This window comes from Xenopus tropicalis, chromosome 4, assembly GCF_000004195.4.
Source record: "Xenopus tropicalis strain Nigerian chromosome 4, UCB_Xtro_10.0, whole genome shotgun sequence".
In the NCBI taxonomy this organism is placed as follows: domain Eukaryota; kingdom Metazoa; phylum Chordata; class Amphibia; order Anura; family Pipidae; genus Xenopus; species Xenopus tropicalis.
Genome location: NC_030680.2, coordinates 113,978,585 through 114,002,374, shown reverse-complemented (window position 1 = coordinate 114,002,374; position 23,790 = coordinate 113,978,585). Strand labels below are relative to the sequence as shown.

The 23,790-nt window shown below is 40.0% G+C and overlaps 1 protein-coding gene across 4 annotated transcripts; it reads left to right on the top strand.

Annotated features, from left to right (window-relative positions):
• Window positions 1–326: 326 nt before the first annotated feature.
• On the top strand, window positions 327–23,119 carry csdc2 (cold shock domain containing C2). Of its 4 annotated transcripts, NM_001100248.1 has the most exon segments (5): window positions 426–545; window positions 12,641–12,877; window positions 13,612–13,734; window positions 15,624–16,383; window positions 16,490–23,119. In NM_001100248.1, coding segments are annotated over 3 exon segments (456 nt in total). In that variant the 5' UTR covers window positions 426–545; window positions 12,641–12,707; the 3' UTR covers window positions 15,787–16,383; window positions 16,490–23,119.
• Window positions 23,120–23,790: the final 671 nt, after the last annotated feature.

The window sequence follows — 23,790 nt, the reverse complement described above, 5'->3', positions numbered from 1 at the left end:
GAATTATGCTCAGCAGGTCCAAAGATAAGAAATGTATCACCATTGGTTGCAGGAAAGATCATAACTGTAACATGTATGGCTACTATAATTGCTCAACGGACACATTGTATATTAAAGTTGTAATCACAATAAGGAACATGTATACACACATAAACCGTACATACACGCATATATTTTCTGTGTGTGTGTAAATATATACATATAAACCGTAGAACTCTAGATCTCTGTAGCCCTGTATATCATGACAGTTGTATTATTACACAATGCTAAGAGAAAGGAGGAGCTGGCAGGCTAGCTGGCAGGGTACCCCAGCACACACTGCTAATCAAGCTGCGCCTTAATGCGAGAGCCTTCTAAGCCCCGCCCCCTCCTGTCACACACGTCAGCTGGAGGGGTGTGTAGAGAATTTAGATGAAAAATAACAAGGAAGATTTTGATCGGGAGAAGACACCCTGTTGGGGGCTTGTAAGGACCAGGCGCTAGGGCAGGGCATATTGGTGCTGTGAGGGAATCATCACGCCTCGGCTGCGGCAGAGAAATAAAGGGTAAGTGTTGGCTCTTCTTGCAACAAATAATACTGACACAAGCAAGTGGTATATAAGGGGTTAAACAGTGAAAAGCTGAAATAAATCAGTCCGATTTGTTCGGATAAAGACGTGTGTGCCCCCAGCCGGGGCTCAATGCCGAGGGGACTAGAGAATAGGTCCGTGTGCAGCAGGCATGCATGGAGCCCACTAAGGCAGGTACTGACAGAGCGTTACTGTGTGTGTGTGTGTCCGTGTGTGTGTGTATGTGTGTGTGTCCGTGTGTATGTGTGTGTCTGTGTGTGTGTCCGTGTGTCTGTCTGTGTGTGTGTGTATGTGTGTGTGTGTATGTGTGTGTGTGTATATATATGTGTGTGTGTGTGTGTATGTGTGTGTGTGTCTGTGTGTGTCCGTGTGAAAGCCTCTCAGTATTTATGGTACCGGTCCGGGAATCGCCCACACGGTTGTTCTTCCCTATTGGGCTTGTGTGTGCTGGCAGCAGGTCTGGCTGCATTTCTCCATAATGTGGCACAAGAGCAGCAGCCTGGCATTGCATTTGTCTCACTGCTGCTTGGTGGGAAGCAGATGGACTGGCATCCCCAGGGGTAGAGGCCATGACAGAAATGCCAGCTAGTATTCAGGTGCCCAGGCTTCTGAGAGTAGAGTGGCACTCATAGGATCGAAGTAAACAAATATAGGGCCCCATGTATTGCAGGAAGATTTGGCCCAGTTTAATGGGAAGATGTATGCAGGTCTAGATTATCCAATCTGCTGAAGGTATAATGGGCACTGAGAGTTGTAGTTGAGCAAGAGCTAAAGGGTCACAGTTTACACATCACTGATAAGATTTAAAGACTTGCTGGCAATTGTGATTTTATTACAGTTTTCTGTCCCAATTAGCCCCCATGGTAGATCAGAACAAAACATATTAGCATTTAATATATTTATATTGCACAAACATTCCACAGCACTTAAGAGAGATTATGCATCATTCACATTAGTGCCTGCCCCAGTGGAGCTTACAGTCAGGTATTGAATAGCCAATATGCTTTACTGAACACCCGGAACATCACTTCACAAAGCATATTTTCCTTGCAGTCTAAACTGAGCTGTTTCACTTATGGATACTGTCAGCATAGGGGCCTGTTAGAACGTGCCTTGGGTTTATCTGCTTATGCTGTCAGAAATTCAGCTCTCGTTTGTTTGGACCATGAGTCTGGAGTGCAATCCTCAGCATGTAGCAATAGGTAATCTGTTCCATTGAGAACATGACTCACTAACATCTGGATCAGAGTGATATATACATATACATTCCACTTTACCTCTGTGTTAAAAGCAGTATGGTATCTCACTGTCACACAATCCGATAGGTAGGTAATATGGTTTGTTTACTGTGCCTTATTACCTATTTGCATATATATTTGCCAACCTTTATAGAAAACCATACAGAACAGCTATAAAAAGCATTTGTTTATATGGCATATAGAGCCACATACAGTGATACCCTCAAAGTGTGTGGTTTAATAATGTACCTTTCTGCTGTAGCTAAAGATCTAAACACAGAACATAGATTCCTGTGTACTCAGCTGAAAGCAAATGGGTAGGCTCTTGTGTAAAGGAGGGGTTCTCTATATAGGCGATCCTGAGCTTTACTTTCCCCCGGAGCAAATCATCTAGGGCCATATGGCAACATGGCATTTGGCTGGGGAGCCACTTTATATTTATCATTGCAACCTCTTTTTCTCATCACATTAAATCTTTGACTTGAAAAGACTGCCTGCAGCACTAAGTACTGGCTGAAGATCCCCAATTAACTCATAAGACTCTACAAAAATATATCTAATACAGACAGTAATTATCCCTTGCTTCAGTTACTTCAATCTGATTATTATCAGTATCCCTCTAAGCATTGCAGACTGTACTCTTCTCCTACCTCACTAACCAATCTCTCTCATGCTCAGCTCCCCATCATGTTGCACTGCTGATTACCCCCATGCACCAAATCACCCACAGCCACACTGTGAAACTGGGGTTCTAAACTACACACACACTTAAGGCTCAGCTGCTTGGACGTTGACCCTGCAACAGCCCCTCTGTGCCAGCATTCTACCAAGCCTCTGTTCAAGCACCAATTAAATACTTAGCATACAGAAGGAAGGGCATCACTGGGTAAACCATCAGTGTAACTAAACTTGTATGTATGTATAACTTTATTTATAAAGCACTACAAGGATACGCAGCGCTGTACAATCTTACAATATATACAATTACACACAGGGAGGACAAGTGTTATAATAAATACAATAAATAAGTATAAATACACAATACCATGTGGTATGAAACACAGTAGGAAGAAGGTCCCTGCCCCATAAAGCTTACAATCTTATATTACCTTCTGTAATAAGGGGACAGATGAACTACAACAAAGTCAGAGTTTTCCTTAGTGGCTGAATGATTTCAGTGATTTAGTGTGTGTGGTTTCATGTTTTAATCATGTAGTGTTGGTCCAGTCTGGTTTTGTCTGACACCTGGATATTAACGGTAAGGACTTATGATCCTTCTGCACCAAATTTGTATTGTAGTGAATTTAAAAGTACACCAGCAGGTATCGAATGCTTTGCAGTTATTTATGATCACAAAGTGTAGTGATTGGCTGAAATGTTGGGGCTAAAGCAGCGATAGGCTAAAATGTTGGGGCCCAATTTAGCCAGTCAAAACACTGTTAAATACTTGGTCCTACTTGTTCTAGTCTGTACTCACACCATTCTCTGATATGCCGGGTGCACCTACTTTGCTAAATAGTGTGCAGGCTACAAAGTGAATTCTGGAAAATGCCAGAGGGGCTGCTGTAAGATGCCATAGACAATTACTATTTATTGGGCTGGTAGGGGGATGTTTGGGCCTCTGTAGAGCTGAAATGCCAGGGCCTTTTTTATATCCCAGTCATGGACTTGGTCTGTACCTGGGTTGCTGAAGCAGATGCCAATACCTAAGTGCTGATACAAATCAGGTTATAAATAAGGACATTCTGCTGAGGAATGCTGGAAACAAGAGGCCAGTGGAAAGTTTCCCTCATCACTAGATCAGATTTACCTTTCTAAATAAAAGACCACAAGGTTTATACTTACTGTGCATGAATCTCTATGCACTCCTTCCCACCCTGCGTAATAATATATCCCCAGCATCCTTGGATGGCTCCCAGATACTACTTACTGCTACCACATTAGGAAACATACTCAGCACAAATTAAATGGCAGAGTAATCCTGAAGATATCAAAATCAATCTTTCATTCAAACGGAAGGGACGCACATAAATACGATTAATGGAAGAATTTCCAGTAATGGTTCTGAGAGTTGAACTTGTGCTTCTCTGCATTACCTTTTTGACAAATATTTCATTGAATCTGCTCTTCTCATTGTAATTGAATTGAAGCAAATCCTGGTTGTCCTTTCTTTCCTAGCTATTTTACTCCCATGTCTGCAACACACTTACATTTCTGTGTATGTCTTTGATGCAGTCTGCTGGCATGTGATTCTGACTGAGCACAGAACACCTTATTATAATATACGCAAAATCTTTTCATTGCTATTTAAATAGTTTGGGTCAGGGCTGGAGGCAGAGAACAGCAAGGTTCCCCTACCTAGAAAAAACCCTTTGTAAATCATGGAACTCTAACATTGCAACTCTTGCTATTCTCTTCAGGCTTCCATATGCCAGTTAGTAACTCTCAGCTCTATTGCACATTGCTGTGGTTTATCTGACCTCCTGTACTTGTAGTCACAACTACAAGTAGTTTGCTAGGACCGAGTTCTATAACTTGCCAAGTGTAGCTGGCTGCCACATTATCTGAAGCAGGCCCAGACTGGCAATCAGTGGATTCTGGCAGTTGCCAGAGGGGCTCCTGTAAGATGCCATAGATAGACACTGTTTACTAGGCTTGTGGGGGGCTATTTGGGCCTCTGTGTACTTGAAATGCCAGGGCCTATTCTAAATACCAGCCAAGACCTGATCTGAAGCCAGTGCCGGGGGGGCAATGCCACTTTATTTACAGACTCAAAAAGCAAAACTGTAACTTTCCTGTAATATTTCTTGTATTGCACAATGACTGAGTGAGGAAACTGAAAGGGGGCTGGGAATAAGGCAGAGCAGGGCGCAGTCTCATGTTTTTAGGAGATTTGCCACAATGAAAAGTAATATATGATTCAGAGAAAAGGGATTAAGTCCTATCATAAACCTTGTGTATTCTTCTATAGAATAGGACACGATCCATTCCTATCTGGCAGGCAAATGGTAACTATGGTTTCCAAGGTTTAGATCAGTTTATTTGTTATTAATATTTTCTTTCAAGTTTTTTTGTTTTTCAGCCTGTGCTGATAATTGGCTTAGTAACCATAAAATTGAATTCAGTAAATTGCCATGTGTATGTATGTTTTTTCTTTCTCTTTATATATGTATTGTCTGTAGGGATCTTCCTCAGCATGACCTATGTAAGTGTGTCAGTTCAGTATATTCTAAAACAGAGATGTCCTGCTAGATTCCTGTGGGCAGAATGCTACCCTCCAAGGATTTTTTATGACCCTCAGCCTGCCCATGATCTTAAACATGGCATCAGATTATTATTACATGGCATTTAGAGAATATGTAAACCTTTTTTGTGTTTCTAAAATTGCTCTAAATAGTGCCCAGAAAAACATACCTTTTTCCCAGCACTCAGTCTTATTTCTTTCTACAGCACAAGCAGCTCATTTCACCAACTGCCTAGTCAAGTGTAAGGCTTTTTCCCCACATGCAGCAAGCATGTGCAGTAGACACCTCTTTGACAATCTTCACAGTGAAAGAGAGACGGAGAGCTCAGAAAAGAAAAGGGGCAGAGCTTCATGCTGAAGTTGGAAGTAGCTGAAAGAGCTGCAGTTGAGCTGCTGTTGATTTAGAGACTGAATGCAGGAAAAAGATCATGTTGTTTTGGGGGTTGTTAAGAGTTGTTTAGGGGATTTTAAGATAAAAAGTTTACTTAAAGAAGAATGACAGATAAAATGTTAGGTACCTCCGGTGATAATTGCGTAATGACAAGCGGCGGGGCAATGAAAATGGAGCACAAACTAGGTGTAGGCAAGAGAGGCTCCTGCCTGGCGCCCCCCAATCTTTGCGCCCTAGGCAGCTGCCTCTTCTGCCTACCCCTAGTTCCGGCCCTGGCAACCATATAATACATCCTGATAAATTGCAGTGAAAAGCAAGTAGTATGAACCTTAATTAAAGAATATCTTAAATCCAAGGCAACTGTCATAAAGTATATGGGCAGCTGATAAGCATAAAGGCTTTTACTCATGGGCATGAGTTTGTGAGTTAGACTTGCATTTCAGATGCAGGTTTCAGCACATCTAACCTAATTAGATTCTTTGAGTTCAAATGTTCAAAATATAACTAAATCCATGGTCATATAAATGTGGGTTAAATGGTACTACTATTATCAGGTATATACAAATATGGCACTATTTTTGTGGGGAGTGAGGAAGCAGCATGTAGATGAGTTCAGGCTGCCAGCTCAGCATTCTGCTAGAAAGCTTTGTTTACAGTCCATGCATAGTCCTGTGCCTTACAGGAAAGATAATTAGATCTGTGCCATAAATAAACTTACTATACCATTTAACAAACCTGTTATTACAGGAAAATATAACTTGAAGTGTAGTTGCTGTGTCATTGTTATAATTACCCTTTATTTCTATAGCAGCATTATACCTCATTCTGACAAGATGTCTGTCTGTATTTTTTGTGATGGAGAGGAAGGTCAGCATGCTTCTGATTTAAAAATCATATGCATGTAGAGCAGTAATCCCCAACCAGTGGCTCGGGAGCATAATGTTGCTCACCACCCCTTTGATGTTGCTCCCAGTGGCCTAAAAGCAGGTCTTAATTCTTGAATTCTAACTTGGAGGAAAGATTTGGAGGCATAAAGACCATGGATACTACCAAACAGAGCCCCCTGTAGTCTGCTTTTTTTTATATCTAAATGTTGCTCACAAGTTAAAAAGTGTGGGGGCCCCTGATGTAGAGGATCAATTATGTGGAATGCTTGGGACCTGTGGTTTTCTGGATTAGAGATCTTTCTTGATAATAAGTTGAAATAAACCAGTAGGATTGTTGTGCCACTTACATGGATCCATGCAGCTTAGTTGGGATCAAGTTAAGATGTTTTATTATTACAGGGAAAATGAAATCATTTTTAAAAAATAGAATGATATGGTAATCGGTTCATCATATACTGGGTCACCTTTATTAGTTATAGGCTCAGAAAAAAAAAATTCCATACATTTTATCATGGGTGGTCCATTTGCCATCCTTTATCTTCGAATTTCTGCTCAGGAAGGAAAATCACAAAAACTGGAATTTGAACACTAGCTATGCTAGCCCTGGGTGGAATTGCCATATAAATGTAACCAGATTATGGCTCAAATACCTTTGGTAATCAGGCAATCTAAGGCTCAAGTACGGTATACCCCAGTATAGACATTGAGCAGTAAATTAGCCCAGTCCATAGAAAACTACACATATTATCAGAATAAGCTTTAACCTCCATGAAAAGTAGAAAATGCAGGAGGGATTGAACAGGATAGGCAACTTTTCCGTTGTACAGAAAATAAAAGCCTCATTGTAAAAATCTATTATAATGTCAGGATTAACAAAAGAGGCGCTGCAGGCCCAGGGTGCTTAAAATATTTAAACAGCAAGTTTTTTACAACATTTTGCAGTTAGAACACATGTAACAGCCTGTTTAATTTTGCACAGCTGTAGGTTCATACAACCAAGTAAAATTCTTAACCTCATTCTTACCGGCAACAAGTGCAGCATAGTGAAGGATATGATGAAAATAAAGAAGTTGCATGGAAATGTGTTCCTGAGACATTGGCCTGTAAAAAAAAGGGACCGTACATACACTGTATATAGAGATACACAAAGTGGGCATAGTATATGTGAGCAGAGGAATCTTTCATGGATAATTGCAAGAAAGGAGCCATGTTGGATATCCTACGGAACTATATTAAAAGCATATAAAAACCATTATGTTTGTGTGTGGGGTTTTTGTTTGTATTTCTGTATTGGCATTGTAGACTGCCATGGCAAGCACTTAAGATTACCAAACAAGGAAAATCACAGTGAAAAATCAGTCCACTATACTAAAATTCCATAAAATACTTTAAAGAGATAAGTCAAGGCAAAAATCAACCAGTAATGGGACAGAAGTAGAAGTTATCAGAGGCAAATCAATAGTGTAGTCAGAAGTGAACTTTAGAGAAAAAGCATTTTCTCTGTGCAACAAAAGTGGCTGCTGGATTAAAATTTTGCAGTTCAATGATGATCCTATATAGGGTTGCCACCTTTACTTTGTGTCAGTACTGGCCTTCAAGTCAGGGGTGGGCAGTGATTTCACAGGGCAGGAAAATGGGCAGGGCAGAGGTGGGCCTCAGCTAGTAAGTGGTGGTGGGCCGCAGAAAGGGTCATGGTAGGAATTTTATAGGTAGGGTTGCTACCCTTACAAATTTATCAGTAAGTACATTACAAGTAAATTTGTAATACCAGCCCTGGCCCTAGCTGGTGGTTTGCCAGCGAGGTTGGGTGGCAATACTTATCCTATATAATCCGTTTATAAATTTTGCTAAGACTAGTGCACGTCTCCCATTTGACATTGTCTAGTGGGGATAAAAGTTTATAGCACATGAAGGCAAGGAGGATGAATGGGATAGAACCATTACCCTAACTATGCTGCATGGGATTCTAGGTTTTGGTATTGCATACCTAACAACATTTGGATTACCAAATGATAATCAGTTAAAGGACAATGAAAGGTTAATATAAATAAGTACTTTTTAAGTACTTAATGCATATCTAAATTCCCAGATCCCTGCTTGCTTCTCTGAGATATGGTGCTGGCAGCCTACAGCAGTGTGAAGACTACAGTGACATCACTGAAATCTCTCTCCCCTTCCTGTAGGTGCCAGCAGCAGCCTTCCTATTCTCTGAGCATGTGTGTAACTTGATCCTGTCTCCTGTTCTGAGCTACACATGGGAGAGGGGGAGGGAATGAAACACATGTGCAGTATGAAACAAGGAGGGAAAGGAAGGGAGAATACCTTTTTAGAGATGGCTGCCTGTTCTAGAAAATGTGAAGTAAGTGTGACAGTAAATATTTGATTAGGTGAGCCAAAAGTGTGGCGTTTCTACTAAACAATAGGAGGACTATTGGGCAGTATGCTTTTTAAATTTTGTAAGGATGATAAAAGAAAACTACAAGGCCACCTATTAGCCAAAATGATTGGACCCAGAACTGTGCTCTGTTTAATAACCATTATTAAGGCCAATATTGGTCCAGAAAGGTAATGATTTCTTCCTAATAATTATTTTTTTATAAGTTTTTATTTAAGGTTTTAACATTTTTAAACAACAATAGAAAAAAAAAAAAAATTTAGAAGGAAAGAAGAAAAGAGGAAAGAAGGAGAGAGTATATAGAGCTTTGGCGAGCCTGGCAGAGTTATACAGATTGTGCATTTAACCAGGTGTCCCACACTGCATTGAACTTGGTTGGGCAGCCTCTAGAGTTATAGACTAGTTTTTGCTTAGGTAGCACGTCGTTGATTAATTTTTTCCAAAAGGTAAGTGAGGGGGCAGTAGTCGATTTCCAATTTAGCAAAATTGCTTTTTTAACATAAAATAGCAGTTGCAAATAGCACAAACGTTGGTATGGCGATAACCCCAGGTCTTCTAGCACCCCCAATAAACATAGCTTTGGGGAGCGTATGCTGGGGAAAGCCAATGTTTCATTGATGTATTTCAGCACTGCTGACCATAATTGTTGAATGGCTGGGCATTCCCAAAATACATGGAGAAAGGAGCCTATTGCTGTGTTACATTTGGGGCATAGGTCTGACGTTTGAGGGTATATCTTTGCTAGTCTGTAGGGTGTCAAATAAGCGCGATTAATAAACTTAATTTGGATAAACCTGTCTCTGACTGACATTGTTATTTCGGGAATCTGGTCAAGGGCATCATCCCACATTTCGTCATCCAAGTCTGGTATATCGCTCTGCCATTTAGCCTTGGTCTTGGCCAGTGGGTTCGGGGTAGATTGCCATAATAAGTTGTAAAACCATGACATAGCTTTTCTCAAGTCTGGTCTATGCATGTATTTTTCAAGCGAGGTATCCTTCACCTGTATAGGTCTAATAGGAAACTGGGCGTAGAAGGCATGCCTGAGTTGTAGGTAGCGGAAATACATGGCAGGGGGGAGCTCAAATTCCTCTTTAAGGGTACCAAATTGTTTTAGTTTTGAGTAATTATTTTACTGAGGATATTTGGATGAAAAGTCTGTCTCATTTGCGGTAAAATATCCATAAGAAGAATTTTATATACACATATTGTCAAATATTATGAATATTGTATAGCATCCGCTCCAATTATTTTTCTTTTAAAATTGCATTTGATTGGTCTCATTGGGACGCTGGCCAGGAAAAATATTGGCCTTTGTTATTACAGATCTACTATGGTGTCTGGCACTGACAAACAGCATTAGTCAGCTGGATTCACCAAGGAGAAGCAGACAGAGGAGCACAATCATTTTGCTGAAACAAGACAAAAACCAAAATGAGGTGGCAAAGCAAATATATGCCCCTTAGTACTGTAGCACTATGTTTAGATTTATATATTGGTATTTTTATTTCTTGGAGTTACTGTCCCTATAATTTGGTGCATTGGTATAGCTGACACTTTCCCTTATAGAATAATGCTTCCCAAGTCTGCACAGGGAATATCACATACCTTCTGTCAGGGAACTGACACCGGGTAATGCAGCAACTCACACTTTCTTTAAAGAGAAATCTATATTGTAGTAGCCTGAAACCACAAGGCTAATGTCTCATGGGGGTGTTTATTTCAGCCAGTTAGATGTACCCATGATCTAATCCCATGGCTCCTATGAACTTGATTAAAAAATGCCTAGAAGCATCGGCAACAATTTGTATCTGCTTCAGTAACATGTAATTATATTTGTACATATGATGTATATAATAATAACAGTGCAGGTTTTAGCACTTTTTGGCTTTGCACTGTACAGAATTTTCCATTCAAGTGATTGGGTGCAGAGGGAGGCAATCACTGGTGCTTTCAGTTAGCTGTCCCCTTGTGACGTTAGCCTAAATTATATTGTACTGATTTCTTATATGTTTTTAAAAGAATGAAAATGTGTATGGCCTTTGTTCGTGTAAAGTTGGACATATGCACTAAGTGAATCTTTGCCTTATTTTATACCATATTTGCTGGTAGGGATGGGCCACTCTGCACTTTTCTAGCAGTTTGGATCCCAGCTCTTTAGCCTCTATATTTGTTTGCATGAGGAAAGAAAAGAAGATAGGAAAACAAACAAAAGCCTATAATTATTGTAACCCTTAAGGTAATGGCACATAATTCTCAGTACCTCTTTGTCAGTGGCATTAATGGTGTTTTTTGTGCAAAAACGTGCTTTTTTACTCGAACAGGAATGGTGGCAGGGGTTTCCATTTATGTGAATAACATGGCAGCACAAATTGGTATCATACACTGGCAAAGAAATGATACAGGTGACATAGGCCTCACTGTGTCTTGTCTACCCAAATCATTTAAAAAATAATTAGTAATTTAGATAAGGACTACTTACTATGCCTGTCGAGATAACTTCAATTCTAAAACTGGAAGGTGTTAGAATTATGTTTCCAAATAAAATATATTGCCACATCTTCTTAAAGGGGATCTGTCACCCAAAGAAATAATTCCAAAATCTTGTTAGTTAGGCCAGAAACTTTACTTACACTGATTTACACTGTATTGTAAATGGATTTTCCTTCAGTATTGGATTTTACAATTGCAGCAAGCAGGCAGACGCCATTTTGTTGACTATGTTACTAAGGCAAGCTTTGCATCATCATCCCAGAATCTTATTTATGTGCCATATTGATGGACCCAAAGCCTATGCACATGATGCACAACTATAGGGGTTGAAAGTTTTTTCCCTATGCTGGTTCTTCTGTTAAGAGAGATCTGGGCACTGGGCTTTGGGGAAAACTGAATAAGAGCTGTGCCAGCATATGGTTACCTTTCTGCAGCATCCCTTGTGCAAACTCCTGTTCGCTCATGCACATTAAACAAGTCTGCGTATGCATCATCTCAAATGTAAGAAAATTCCAGCGCAACACGGGCTGATGCACTGGCCCAAAGAAAAAAATGTGACCTATTTCACAAGGGGGGTGCCTAACTTTTTATAAATAAAAAGTCAGTTTTCTAATAGCAAGCTAAATCTCAGCATGATAATGTTAAGTTGAGAAACTCCCAAATAAATTGTTATAGAAATAACCACAAGAAAATCATAATAACAAGGATGTTTGTGTAGCAAATTTTTTAACCATTCCAGTACAGCCTAAATGGGGTTAAATGCTGCCTAGTCTGAAACTTACCAAAGTCTTATTTTAATGTAGACATTACCTCCTAAAACTCAGCCTCACAGGGGATGTAGGTGGCCACCATTTTGTTTTACTTGCTGGGTAGAAGTTGCATGTGGTCTCTGACCTGTGCAGCCTCTGACTTTAAATGCACATGTGCTGAAATAGTAGCACAGTAGCCAAGTTTTCTGTTTGGCAACAGCTGAATGAAAGAATGTAGCAAACCTGTGAGGAAGCATGCAAGGCATTGTGGAAATTGGAGCCTTAGCTGACAGAGGGATGGCTTTATAGTCATAACTCAGAGAACACCAAGGGAAAAAAAAGTTACTTGCTAATCTGTATCCTGTATATGATTAATATGTGTTTTTGATCATTGCACCTAGACATTTCTGTCATGGGATGATCCTAAGCACATGTGAGCGGGCATAGTCGCATAGCTTCATTCTTCATACTCCCACCTCCTTTAAGACTGTTGGCTCCATTGAGCAGGGCCCTCTTTTTTGTCCTGTATTGACGAGTTTTTGTGTGTTTAATATATACAGCTTTCTGTTGTAAAGCACTGCCGAATATGTTGGTTCCTGATCAATACATAATAGTAATTACAGCATTGAGTCATTTTAAACTAAATTTGATTCTCCAATTGTTTTTCTGTTTAGGTGAAAAAAGAGTTTGGAGCTAGTGGGACGCCAGCCCTCTCTCATTCTTAGCTTGTTCAGTGTCACAATGTCATCAGATCCCACCACTCCCACTCAGCCTCTCCACTCTCCTAAATCTCCAGTCGCCACTTCATATCCGTTCCACAGGGAAGGGAGCAGGCTGTGGGAGAGAAGTCACCTCCTTTTGGGGGAACTTCCTAGCCCCCTGCCAACCAAGAGGACACGGACATATTCAGCGTAAGTATGTTTGTACTGTTGTTTTTGTGGTTCCACATCTTTAAGTGCATCAGGCACAAAGTGCAGTGGGCAGGGCATACGCAGGAACTCCTGCAAATGATAGGCTGGGTGCTAGGGGACACTCAGGTGCCACCCTTTATATTGCTCTCTTGTAAGTGGTGGACTGGCCCACAAGGATACCATGAAAATTCCTGGTGGGACCAGGTGTCAGTGGGCACTCCTGCTTCTAGTCATTTGGCCTAATTCATGGCCATTACTTATTTTTTCTATGGGAACAAAGCAACTAAATATATAGAAGAATAGATAATAGTATGTAAAGATAAAATAACTAGGAAAATGTAGAGACAGAGTAAGAAGTGGATGAAGAATTGTTTGGAGAGTGGACCCATGGTCTGGGGTTTTCTGGTGGCCCCCTGACATCACAGTCTGACACTGTCTCTTGTAGACATAAAATGCATAGATTTGTGCTGAACCCAGTGAATGCAATAAAATGCATGTGCTGGAGAAAATGGTGCTTCGTTGGCAAAAAACATGCAATTTGCACCCGTTTTTGTGCTTTGCCTATTGTACCATTTTGCTACATGATTCCTGAGATGCCTTTTGTAAATGCAGAATTCTAGTATGTATCCAGCTCTGCCACACAGTTATACTGCAGCAATGCCAATCTCCACCTGCACAGGAGGTGTTACCATAGCATCACTAGCATCTGTATTTCTGTCTTTGGTCCATTTTAGCACTGCCCGTGCCTCTGCAGGACCCATTTACAAAGGCGTCTGCAAACAGTTTTCACGTTCCCAAGGTCATGGCTTCATCACCCCTGAAAATGGAACAGAAGACATATTTGTGCACATTTCTGAGTAAGTCTGATTGCTGTGGCATACTGTATTTAGGATAAACAGAACATCTCAGTGGAATAAAGCAAATCCTTCCTTGCAGTTGTTAGAGACCATGCCCTAGCAACTAGAAAGGGGCTGCTTTTTAGTATTATTCTGTTTTTAGCCTTATTTACAAATTCAAAACATATTTTGCTCTTCAGATAATTTTATTGAATTTAAAACAAATAAATACTATTTGACCTGTTCACAAAATGTGTAATTTTTTCTATTTCTTTTGCATTCCTTACCTTCTTCACTTTTTTACACTCATTCTCTTTCTCTGTGTTACCTTTGTATCTTCACTTTCTCTTTTGCCTTCACCTTGTATCCTGTCTTCCACTAATGAATTTCTCTAATGACTTTCTATCATCATATTTATTATTTATTTTTACTTTCTTTATTCCTACTGGTTTTATCTTTCTTTATATTATCTGTGATTGCTTCCCCAATTTTACTTTCCCATTCTGTCAGTTATGTGGCCTTTTCTCTTCTGCCATTTATTTATAAAACTTCAGTCTTCTCATGCTTTTCTATTTGCCCCTCTTTCTCTTCTCTTTTAATAGAGCTGTTTGATTCTATTTATGTGTGACATTTAGGGAAGATGTTAGTTTGAAATGTGTTTTTACCTTGCACAGAGAATCCGCATTTCATTTTCATGTGATGTTTTTCAGGGTTATTATCCCACTTCATATGCATGATAAAGAGCAAACACTACTTTGCCAATTAGAATTACTTTGACTTGGAGGGAAAAGGGGGCCCCATAGCAGTGCCTGAAAATGTAAACTCCCCAAAACTATGTATATCAGGTCTGTTCCACATTTGGGCACTTACCCCCAGCTGATATTGCTCAGCCAGTGGTGAATATTGGGAGTTTTATAGCAACAACAGCTTAAGGTTTTCAGGCTGGGTTATATAAATATAAGCCATGTATCATGCCATGTAATAAAAAATACTTCTTCTTCTGAGGCTGGGGACTGGGGCAGTGGAACAAAACAGCATGTGATGTATTATGTTTCAGTAGTGCCACAGACCCATAGCACAGACAAAAGACATTTGATATAATATGAGGAGCAGCTCTGTAATGGCAATGCATATCTGTTCTTGGCTGCTGTTGAGAAGCTGATTTTAGAAATCATCAAAACTTGACAGAAATTGAGGTTAGATCTGTCATAAAGGGCTGTCTGTGAATTAAATCCGATGCAGAATACACAGGTTTCTATCTCGTGTAATGCAAATTAAGTTTTATTTAGTCTTGTACTGTTCATTGTATATTATATAAATACTATATATTGTCAGCCTGTCTCTTAGGGCTGTGGCAGATGGGGCAACTAGTCTCCGCGAAATACCATCCCACCGGCGAGTACGTAAATCGCAGCGCCGTGATTTCCCCGAAATGCCATCCCGCTGACGATTTACATTTTCACTGGTGGGATGGCATTTCGGGGAGGTTAGTCGCCCGCGACAAGGGAGATTTGTCACGGGCGACTAATCTCCCTGTGTGCCACAGCCCTTAGCTCAGGGCAAAATCCCCAGATGTGAATCAGCATAAACAGATTAGGAGCTACTGGGGCGTCTTTGGAGGCACAGATTGGAGGCAAGATAGATTTGCAGCAGGCTGGGTAAAGTTATTTTCTTAGCACCCCACTGCCTTATAAGCAGTCCCTACTTATCTTGTGGGCAACTGTGTACAGGGGGTGGGGGTATTTATGTACTGTGCCCTGCAGACAAGGAAATAAACAAATTACTATAAAACAGCATGTGCAGGTAAGTGCCATAAATTATTTTCTACCCATTTCTTCAGTTTCTTTATACATTGCTAAAAATGTAAGTGTTAATGATTATTTTCTAACTATTCTTTTACTCTTTCTTAGTATTGAGGGAGAGTATGTGCCAGTCGAGGGAGACGAGGTTACATTCAAGATGTGCCCAATTCCACCCAAGAACCAGAAATTTCAGGCTGTGGAGGTCATCTTGACTCATCTCTCCCCTCACACAAAGCATGAGACATGGTCAGGACAGATCATCAGCTCATAGACTGTACCAGAAATTTTCAGATATGGTGGGGACCAAACAAGATAACTGCCATGTTAACCTTGTGTCTACAGCTGCCACCAGCTGGCCACCAGATCTTCCAGAAAGGTTGAGCCAACATATACTGACATCTTTCTCAGAATATTATGGGAATTTCAGCCCCAAAGAGATAAGAAGATTAGCAGTAAGGACTGGTTCAAGCTATCTGTAAGATCTAAAACAGCCTACATTAAAAACATATTTTGGTGCCATTATCACCACTAACATGGTATTGGAAACCTGGTGTCTAAAATCTGCGACTACAAATGAATAAGGCTGTGACACAGGCGGCATGGCAGGTGCAAAGCAATTGTTCTGCAGTAATTATGGTTCCTTTATGTGGGTTTGCTTTTTGGAAATCTTGTTTGAAGAAAATATCCAAAAGCCAAGTGTTTATGGGGCTGAAATCTGAAAATGACCAAATCAGGTCTCTTTCTCTATTGTTCTCAATTGTCGAAAAAATGCATTTCTACCCTTTAATTCATCACAATGCCTTGTTGCTAAGACTGCGGGGTTATGGATACAAGTGGGGCAGTGCTACATTCATTTCTTTCTTTTTTTGTTGCACTATATTGTTCAGATTTTTATTTCTGCCTTTGGTTGTGTTCTTTTTTCTTTTATAGACACAAATTTAGCTTTTTCATCACCTGAACTCTGGAGAAGAGATGTTTGTGTCGCATAATTGCATATTTTATACATTTACACATAGGGTGTACTGATATAATAGAGTTCACATGCTAGCATGGCTAAGGGGGAATTGGCGCTGCATTTTACTTCCTGTGAGGCAAGAATTCAAGGAAACGGTTTTGACAGAAGCATAATTTGTATATAAGCTAAAATACAGTTTTCATTAGATGCCTGCTTACTTTGAATTTAGAAAAATGTTATTTTCTGTGTCATACTTGGCTGTGGTAAAATAAAGATACACTGGCACAGCGGGCCAAGTAAATGCAGGGTCAACCCCTGCAAGTTAATGAGTTAGCTTACAGTAGACTCATTAAAATTGCAAGGGATGTCCTTGCAGTGGACACATTTAAACTTACAAGGGTTGTCCCTGAATTCACTTGCCCTGCTGAGCCATTGTGCATTTCTTTAAATGTGTATAGGAGAGTGCCAATCCCTCTGGCACTGAACACTGGGCTTACATTTATTAGGAAGGCTAGGGTGTGCTGATAACTTGTTTTAAACTTATGCATGGCATAAAACTCTAGAGAAAATAAGTGGACACAAACACAAAAAGGGAAAGAAATAGTCACCTTCTAATTATCAGTTGCTGGATATTTCACTACTGTTTTGCTCTTATAAAAGTATTGTATGGTGCTGTAGTGCCACGTTTAATTGGAAGACATTCTTTTGCAACCACCATCATTGTTTGTTGCTGGCTACAGCTTTTCTTGCAGTTAGTTTGTGACCATGATTGATTATCATGATATTCTCCTGGTTGTGGGGCAGTGATATTTACTCAAACGTTGTTAAAACCAATTAGGCTAATTTTGCATGATCAGCTTTTTATATGATGTGATGTGAGTAGCTTTTGTCAGCTCCAGTGCAGAGTTATTTCAAATTAATGCTGCTGCATTTAGCAGACAGGGGTCTAACACTGAAAGGAGCCATAAACATCTCAAAAAGGCTGGTGACTACTGGTCTATTGGTTATGGTCAGGATCAGAGGTTGACTCAGTTTAGGGAACTGAGGGATGAACAGCCTATGAATCCCTAAGGGTGAAGACACACAGAGCTACTAGTTGCAGCTACTGGTCATGGCAACTAAACTACACAATGCTGATCATTTACTGATATTTTTCTCTACGTATGTTTTAGCAGAGGCAATTCCCAGTATTATCTATGGCCAGGTTTAGTAGCTGTGAAAAAGTAGTTGCAACTAATAGCTCAGTGTGTCTTCACCCTAACTGTTGTTAAGCTACACCTTTGAAAGTTGCAGTTTCCCAACAGCTGTAGGGCTGAAGGTGGAATATCCTTATTTATGTATCTGTTCATAGAACCCAAAAAGTACACACAACAGATTATGGAGTTGTTGTGATGATAATACTAATAAGCAAATCCCTCAACTTACATTCCCTGGTGTGCTGGTCCCATGGCTGCTGTCAGACACAACCAGCAAAAGAATGCTGGTGCTCTATTAACGTGAAGTGGGTCTTCCCAAGATTTAGTATTGTGCTGGGGAACACCATAGCAAAATATAATAATGACTCCCCTGCTCTGATCCATATCACTGAATAACTGTCAGCCTTACAAGCTATCGTTGGGATTGTGCATTTTCAGTACTAATCTACAGAATACTGCAGTATCTGTGCTGCTTTAAATGACTTAATTGCAGGGTATAATTCTTGTAATAATGTTTCTTGTAAAAGCTAAATTTGTATGCCTTTGGGGATTAAAGAGCTCAAAGCATTGAAAACCCCTCTTGCGCTCACATCTATATGGAACTCTTTCATTGCCAATCACACAGACAGCAAGACGACCAATCCTATGCACAGGCCCACAGTCATTCTTCTTCATTGGTCCGCAGCCTGCAGCCTTTCTGCTTGGATCGCTACAAGAAAAATCTAAAAAACAAAAAGTATTGTTTTCAAAAAGCCTCAACTTACAGCCTCAAATAAAGGGCCAGATTCTTTTCTATGAGGAAATATTATTTTTCAGTTTTTCACGTGAAAAATTTTGGTCGAGATTGAGTTTGAGGGGAAAAACTTTTCTCCTAATTTAGTTCCAGTTTCTTTTCCCATAGACTTCAATATTGTTATCACTTGATAAACAGTGAGATACATTTTTCTCATTACATTGCATCTGGATCTATGGGAAAATCTGGTATTGAATCAGCGGGTTAGCTTTTCTTATCAAACTGAATCTGGCCCAAAGTGTTTCGTTCATGTGGGTGCACTCTACCCTGTCCCTTAATATGAGAAACATCTGGAAAAGATATGTCATGTAGCACCAAACAAGTACAGGTATGGGATCCCTTATCCAGAAACCATTTATCCAGAAAGTTCCGAATTATGGAAAGGCCATCTCCTATAGACTCCATTATAAGCAAATAATTCTAATTTAAAAAAATGATTTCCTTTTTCCCTCTAACAATAAACAGTACCTTGTACTTGATCACAACTAAGATATAAGTAATCCTTATTGGAGGAAAAACAATCCTATTGGGTTTATTCAATATTTAAATTATTTTTAGCAGACTTAAGTTGTGGAGATCCAAATTACGGATTACTTGAGCATTCTGGATAACAGGTCCCATACCCGTAACTCTGTCAAATATCCAGACAGCACAACACTGTTTCTTGTACTGTCTGTAATCGCCATAGATATGACAGTTTTGTGGCAAAGACTTTTCCATGGAAAAATGGTACACATTTTGTCCAATTTTCTGAAAAAATTTTGTCACTGGTGGTACATTATCCTTATAGAAATGGAAACCCTGGATCAGTATAACAGAACCCAAGATAAACCGTCAGCCAGGGACGCCTGTATAAAATATCTGGTCTGAGTGTCATTGACTGTGGATTGAAACCCCAAATGTTTATATTGTATTAATGCACAGATATTAACTCCAGTCTGTTCACTGGGCCCCCATTCAGGTCTAGCCCTGAATAATAAGTAGCTGGACATTGCTAAAGTGGCAAAATGCTGATGCCTTGCTGTACAAGCAGCATATATTTTACCTGTAGTTGCCATGGAAATAGGCCTCAGGCAGTTTCAGTGGTGATCACTTTGTTCCTGGTGGAAAGGCATCACAGAGAGATTAGTCACCTGTGTTAGAAGGGATCTATAGTGGAAAATAAATCGGGACACCATGGGACATCAACCTTATGGTGGCCATACACTGTAAGATCTGCTCGTTTGGCAAGATCGCCAAGTGAGCAGATATTCTTCCGATATGCCGACCTCTGGGTGGGCAATATTGGGCTAACTTGGGCATTTGGCCTCAGGGCCCTGAGGCCAAACAATCAAATGAAAACGGCGGATATACGCATAGGGACCGCATCTGCATCAATGAGCTGATGCGGTCCCCAATCCAATGAAAAAATCAAACCTGTCCGATTGATATCTGCCCGATTGATATCTGCTATGTCAGTCGGGTAGGCCCATAGTTTGTGCCCATGCATGGGCAGATAAGCTGCCGAATCAGTTTTATCGGCAGCTAAAATCGGCTAGTTTATGACCACTTTTAGGCTGATGGCAGATAAAGAGATTAGTCGTCCATGATAAATCTATTTTACCACAGGCAACTAATCTACTAAAATTGCATTTCTGCCGGTAGGAACACTTACCAGTTGGTTCAGCTTTGTGAAGTATCCCAAAGTTACTTTGTCTGTCATAGCCCTTAAAGTGCATCACACAGACCAAGCGTTTGTTTTCATGTAATTGAGACTTGGTGTTTCTTGGGCTCTGAATGATACCCCATTTTTCCATAACTGAGGAGGCAGGATGGCTTCTCCCATTGATTGGAATAATGTAGAATGTACAGTACGTAGAATAAGCGGTGTCTATTGGTAAAATGTATCCCTAAAAAAAAATTATGTATGTGTAAAAAGGCTGAGGCACACACTTATAGGAGTTACAACCTGGCTGCAAAGCAGAGAGACAATATCAATATGTAAAAAATGCTGATGCACACCAGGAAAAAAAAAGGATACTCATTTTATTTGCCTCTTGATGGGGAAATATATCATATATCATCAAGAGGCAAACTTTCTGGCTTTATGGCATGTTTACTAAAATGTAAATATACTTCTCATCTACTAAAACATCTCAAGAGAGAAAAGTGTGAAAATTTGTTGTGTGATTTTTTTTGAGGTGAGAATTTTTGCAAAATAGAAATGGTATGTGTGGGATATTAGTATAAAAGAAGTGATGTAGATAATATGATGCAAAAGCAGGTATTCTATCTTGCTATGAGGAAAAGTAAGAACCTTGCCTCCGGCGGCAGTGAGCGGCCACTTACCAGGGGCAGCAAAAATTTTGTTGAATTTGAATTTTTAAAAACAAAAATTCAGCTCTGCTGCAAACAGCACTAATACGATGCGGTCCCCTTTGGACCCACTCCTTCGCTAAAGTTGTAAGCACGGGCGCAGTTTGGTACCTGTGCTGGCAAATGATCCCTTTAGTTTTAAAAATAAAAATGACCTGGCTATTAGATTTTGTGTGGAAGTAATTTGTTTCTACCAGCACCATTACTATTTTATCAAAGCCAACCCAGTGCTCTCCCTTTCTAAGGCAAATGGCTACTCTGCTATAAGTTGTTTAAGCCACTAGACTATAGGTACACCAGGTTGATTCTTGGCCTATGGATAAACACAGGCCATGAATCAGCCCCCACTTTTGTGCCTGTACTCTGAGCCACTGTGTCTTGTGTTTCAGTGCCGAAATCTACTCCATGTGCCTGCGCCCGGGCCAACACAGGGGTAGGTTTATAGCAGTGTAGGGGCAGATCTTGGGTCTGCATTAATCCTCAGGCCAAGTGCCCTAGCCTTTCATACCTAGACTGGATACAATATTTTATAGACCATTTTATACTTATAAGGGCTATAAGGTGTAAGTGCAAGGTGCAAGGTGTAAAATTCACACACAGTCCACCATGTTTTTTTACCCACAATGTAGCATTATTATCCCAGAAACCCAGCATAATTTCAGATGTCTGCAAAGTAAAGTGTGCTGCAACTTGCAGTTCTGTCAACCAAACCCATGAACCATGGGGAGATCATGAACCAGATTTGTTTTTTTTATGCCTGAATTTCTCTTCACACTAAATGATAAAATAATAAAAGGTCTCAAAAAGGCCTGAAGTGGATGATTATTTCCCTCATGACATGGGGTTGGTTGACAGCTCTGAACTTATGATGTACCTGTGGGTTTCTTTACAGTTTTACCAAATTTCATAGATGCATATTTACACGCAATTTTGTGCTTTGTACCGCACCTGCCATTTGTTAAAACAAAGCTCAAACTAAAAGGCGGCATGGCTGTGGCAAATGAAGTGGAAATTATTTTGATTAATTAACGAATGTGCTTTTATCCCAATTTATTTCATTAGCTCAATGTGCTGCTCAGTTCAGCTATTTTTTAACTCCATGGATACCAAAGCCAAAATCCACATATAACTTCCATTACGCTAGACCTGACTAGCAAAAAAGAGATTTACTGCCTAAGTCCTACCCTGTCTTTAAAATATAGAAGTGAATCAATGAAAGAGCAATTAGAAACACTTGGCACATTCATTGGGTTGTGTTGTGTCAGCATTCTGAGGGACCGCTTTGGCCAACGTTCATTGTATGCATTAAATGATTCTGTTCCTTCAGTGCTACAGAGTTCATTCGCAACCTTCCCACTTCCATCTCTTTACACTCATCTGGGAAATTAGTATTTCCCACTTAATTACATTTTCTTCCCATGGATATGAAAATAACTGCTGCCATGCATAAATATGAATGTGCCAAAAGCAGCTGGATTCCTATTTCTAAAAGCCCCCAAAACTCACATATTAAGAACTGCAGGTGGGGCTGGTGAGTGAACCTTTATCACATGATATACTACATGATATATATTCCACCCAATATGAAGCAGAGCAGATTGGGTGACTGCAGCCTCACATCTGGCAAGTTAGGTTTGGCCAAATCTGTTGATGGCAATGTTATGCAGAAAGTGGCTGTGTCAAATGTGCAGGCTTTTAATGTTACATTTCTTTTGCACTGGTGTCTATATTTAGTATTTACTTTGACTATATATGATTTAAAAGACATGTTAAGTCTATCGCACTGGGGCCTGTGGAAAAAACTATCTGAGCACCGCACCATTATCTGCTTAGGTCACTTGGCGATTGGCGTTCTGCACATGCGCATAAACAAAAATCTGTATACTCTACTGTGCATGGATGAACGGGAATACACGCAGGGGATGCCTGGGACTGCCAGTAGAAAGGAAAGTAAAATGGTAGCGCAGCACTCCGTTTTTTTCCACAAGCTGGTCCGGTCCCTTGTAAGAGGAGCACCAACCTGGGAAACAAACATAGCGATCTATTTCACTGGGGCTCTACCATTAGCCTTTAATTTTGTTTTCTACTCCCAGATACATTAAAGTGTTTTTCTAATGCCCTAAAATGTCTCCCCATTGGAGGGGGGGGGGGGGGGTCAGTGTGCTAACTGCTGCCTTTTTTCTCACCTTGGGTAAAACATTTAGAAATTGTTATGTATGTGTCTTTGTTCCAAAGCTGGTAGTCTGTGTCTGATTAATTTAAGTCTGTGTGTTGGCAATAATGAATAAAATGCAATAAAACAAAACACTGGTGGTGGTGTTTTTTTTCAGGGGTTGCATTTATTTTTTTTTTAAAATACACACCTATCATGATCATGTTTTCATCCTTAAAGGGAAACTATCCCTGAAAATTGAAAATCACTATATATATCCAAATATCCCATATGTAATATGTCGCTTCAGATTAATACACAATTTTTTCAAAAATATATTTTTTTAGTAGTATGTACCACATGGTAATCCTAAATAGAAAATTTCCCTTTTTAAGTGCTAAGAGCCGCCCCCTGGCATCTTACAAATCACGGTGGACACAAACAAACCAATGGCACATGTACAAGTTAGGTCACAGCAGCCAATTAATAGACAGAACTGTGTCTTTTACTCCCACACTTCTTCCTGTTACAGTTAACGATGCATTATTTCCTGTCAGGTGATCTCTGAGGGAGCACACAGCCCATCATCGGGGCTCAAGGGAAACTACCCATTTTACTGATATAGCTATATATGCCAATGTAGTAAGATTCTTTAATAGGTTGCATGTTATGATCTGTAGGTTAAGAATTCATTCTGAAGGTATAGTTTTTTCTCTAACCTTGAAGTGCACTAAAACAACCCCCTTGTATTTTAACAACCAGCCAACTACCAACACCAATAGGGCAATACAAGATTTTATAAATTTCTATCAATATAGGATTAC